The 3,767-nt window shown below is 41.0% G+C and overlaps 1 protein-coding gene across 1 annotated transcript in view; it reads left to right on the forward strand.

Annotated features, from left to right (window-relative positions):
- Positions 1-1,630: 1,630 nt before the first annotated feature.
- LOC102289291 (carboxy-terminal domain RNA polymerase II polypeptide A small phosphatase 1) overlaps positions 1,631-3,767 on the forward strand; it is a 27,835-nt gene continuing 25,698 nt past the window's right edge. Inside the window, exon 1 of the mRNA XM_014334697.2 lies at positions 1,631-2,010. Coding sequence (XP_014190183.1) covers positions 1,920-2,010 — 91 coding nt within the window. The 5' untranslated portion in view covers positions 1,631-1,919. The remainder of the gene's footprint in view (positions 2,011-3,767) is intronic.

Genomic DNA, 3,767 nt, shown 5'->3' on the forward strand with positions numbered 1-3,767 from the left:
TGCTCAACGACACAACGACCGAGACGGTCCGAGACGGGGCTCAAACTGGCAACCTTCCGATTACAAGACAAACTGCCAACTCTTGAGCCACGATCGCCCCACAACCCAAGCCATTATGTAGTAGTAAATGTATGTAGTAGATTCTAGATTTGGATTTGCCATTTGATAGGTAAGACTCAGTCCATCTGAAATAATATAATTAGAGTTTTAAAAATATTTAAACTGCAGTTTATTATGGGAAATGTTCATCCATGATTTTAATAACATAGAATGGTAGTGACTGCACATGAAAGTCACAACCAAATTTTGAAAAATACAACAGCTGATGCAAAGTTGAGGCTGCACCTCTTTGGCTGGGAGCGGTTCATCTTCACTGTGTCTCTGAGTTATGTCTCTTCAGGTAATTTAGCATTTTGACCAGAGAGTTTAAGAAAAAAGACAGGATCTGGGATTTTTAGGTGCCAGCAATAGTAGCAATCAGTTCAAGCTACTGGACGAAGCTATTTACAGCAATAGCTATGGCATATTTTGGCTTTAAAGTGCAGCAAATCTCTGCATGGTCCCCCAGCACAGATTGCAGATTGTAGGCATTTATTAACAAAGTGCAAGCAATGAAGATGGGCTCTTCATTCTTAGTTTTATTTCGATTCTTATTTTTGTTAATTTGTTTTCTATTTCCTGCTATTTCTAATGTGATCATGGTCCTTAAAATAAGTTACTTTTAAATTGCTATGAAAGGAGACAGAAGTGCATAAAGGTACATACAATAATGATACAACTGTGATCACAAACACCTTTATTTCCTGGCAAGGACCGAAATTTGATGTTGTGATAGCAAGTATATATAGAGTATACGGTATAAACTACAGCAGGACATGATGGACCACTGACACAATTTGTTTTCATCAGAAAAACAAAAGGCATAAAATCATTAACAGTTACTAAAAGATTTCCATCTAGAGCAAGCTCGATAAACCTGTAGGACATTTATGCCATTTATTTTGTGTGCCTGCGGGTTCTCTGTTATCCGCTAGGGGGTGATGCCTCCTCTTTATACTTCCACTTTCAGTGGACTGTAAGTACATGATTCCCTGAAACTCTGTCATTTCCGACTTCACTAAATGATTTTGACGACTCTCGTTACTGGAAACAAGCCAAATAAAAACGAAAAGCCTCGTTGTGATAGGTGGAGCCTTTACGGCAACAACATGAGGAGTTTCTATGAGCTTACATGTGGCCTCTTTAGAGACCGTCCCTAACTTGGTCGGTTTCAAGGCCACCCCCAGCTGCAACGTTATCTGTAAACTTTTTTTTTTTTTTAAGTTTCTCAGAAGTCAAAGAAAAGTAATAAGAGAAACCGAAATATGTTTTTTTCTGTTATGCAAAAGAAAGCAAAAAGAAAGGAGAAAACACTGTTTTGTTCACGGTTGGGCTCCGGATGAAAGTAAAAAATAAATAAATAATGAAAGGCCAAATGTAAAGAAAAATAATGTAATTGTTTAAATAACAACAACAACATAACATTTATAAATACTATAAAATATTTATGAACCTGCAACGATGCTTTTTTAAAAAATAAATTTAAAAAATAAATTAAAAAAAACAAAAAGCCTTCACATCCTGCATTGTGGCTTTAAGAACCGGGCTTCCTTGAAACCGTCAGGTCCCATTTAGCGAAGACAAATTGATGAACTTCTCCAGTATTTGCATCTTTTGTAACTTTTTAAGACCTATTTTTATTTTATTTTAACTTTTACAGGTATTTTTGTTCGGTGTTTCTGGCCGTTGACAAGGTTTCTTTTAGTTTTAAGCTGCAGCATGCGCGTCCGCAAACAGGGAGTGGCAAAATTTAAAGACTTGAATTTGCCCTAACTCCTCGCAAGTTTTAAACAGCGGTAAAGTTCCTGTGTGCGGATCCAATGGCCCACCCGTCGTCGGTAATCACGCAAGTAAGAAGAGAGGAGGAGGAGGAGGAGGAGGGGGAGGAAAATGCCTGTCTTCGTGAGGAAGGTGAGTTTGGGAGAAGTTTTTGGAGCTGCGTATGATAATGTCAGAGAGGTTGGTTTGAGGGCGCCTGTCCTCTGTGAGCGGTTGCAGACATCTCTGTGATAACGCCTGCTCCTTTAATCAAGTGTCCGTGACCGGTTCTCAAAGGTTCTCACCGAGTTTAATAAGTTTGCATCCGGTGTAGCTTTTTGCGTTAGGTGGGACCCACGGGAGATTATAGCCGTTTCTAAGTAGATAAAGTAGAAAATATGTGTTTCAAGGGGAAATTAACAGACTTCACGGTGTTACGCAGAATTTTTAGGCGGAATGAGGTTTGAACAGCTGAAATAACGTGTCTCTGAAGAGGGGGCGTGGCCACAGCCCCATTGACAGCTCACTCGTCCTGCTCTGGACCTCCATGCTGAGCTGCCGTCAGTTTATTTTTGTCTCCTCGTTTCAAAATGAACACGCTGTGGTCTCCCACCTCTTATTTACGTTATTATTGTTATGGAGACTGTGGAGCACGAGCAGTGTTACTCACTTTCTATAAGTGGGACATGGACTAAGCAGCTCTACTAAACAGTATTTATAGGTCACTGTAACAAATGATTTGGCCTATCTCTGGGATAGGTTCACTTACAAACACTTAGAGCTGTACACTCACCATCCGCTTTATTAGGTACACCGGTTCAACTGCTTGTTCGTGCAAATATGTAATCATCCAGTCACATGGCACCAGCTCAGTGCATTAAGGCATGTAGACAAGAGAGCGAGACGATCTGATAAAGTTCAAACTGAGCATCAGAATCGGGAATACAGATGATTGAAGTGACTTTGAATGTGGTGTACTTGTTTGTGCTAGACAGGCTGTTTTGAGTATGTCAGAAACTGCAGATGTGCTGGGTTTTTCCCACACAGCCATCTCTGGGGATGACAGAGTCGCCTGAAAAAGAGAACCTGTCCAGTGAGTCGAAGTTCTCTTGATGATACTGGCAGTCAAAGGCCACTGGTTACAGCCAAGGAATGCAGACATGTCCGATATTAAAGCAGATGTGCTACAGATGTGCCACCGAAGAAGACCACACTGGGTGCCCTTCCTGTCAGCTAAGAATAGGAAACTGAGGCCACAGTTCATATTGGTTCACTAACATTGGACAATAGAAGATTCGAAAGATGTTGCTTTGTATCAACCCTTCAAGCAGATGGTGGGGCGATGTTGTGTGGGATATTTTCTTCGCACCCTTCTGGTCTCTTAAACTGAGCATCACAGCCGACCTGCGTGGAGTTGCTGACCATGTCCATCCCTTTTTGACCACAGTGTACCAATCTTCTGTTGGCTGCTTTCATCAGGATTTCATCAGATCATCTCAAACTGGTTTCTTGACAATGAAATCAATGACAATGTGTTCATTGTATTCATGGCCTCCACACTTACCAGATCTCAATTCAGTAGAGCACCTTTGGAATGTGGTGGAACGGCAGATTGACACCATGAATGTGCAACAATGGCGTGATGCTATCATGTCAACATGGACCAAAATCTCCAGCACCTTATTGAATCTGTGCCGCGAACGATTAAGGCAGCTATGAAGCAAAAAGGGGACCAACCAGGTACTGGCAAAGTGTACCTAATAAAGTGGCTGGTGAGTGCATATTAGTTGCGGTAGTACTTCAGAAGACAGTGCCGGATTTATGCAGTTCTTTCCTAAAATGTACCATGTCACTTTGCATTTGGTGTATAATTTTTAGTATCCAAAAATACTTTGTTAGATACAGTCCCT

Source organism: Haplochromis burtoni, unplaced genomic scaffold (assembly GCF_018398535.1).
Source record: "Haplochromis burtoni strain Fernald_Lab_line unplaced genomic scaffold, NCSU_Asbu1 Contig_87, whole genome shotgun sequence".
Taxonomy (NCBI): domain Eukaryota; kingdom Metazoa; phylum Chordata; class Actinopteri; order Cichliformes; family Cichlidae; genus Haplochromis; species Haplochromis burtoni.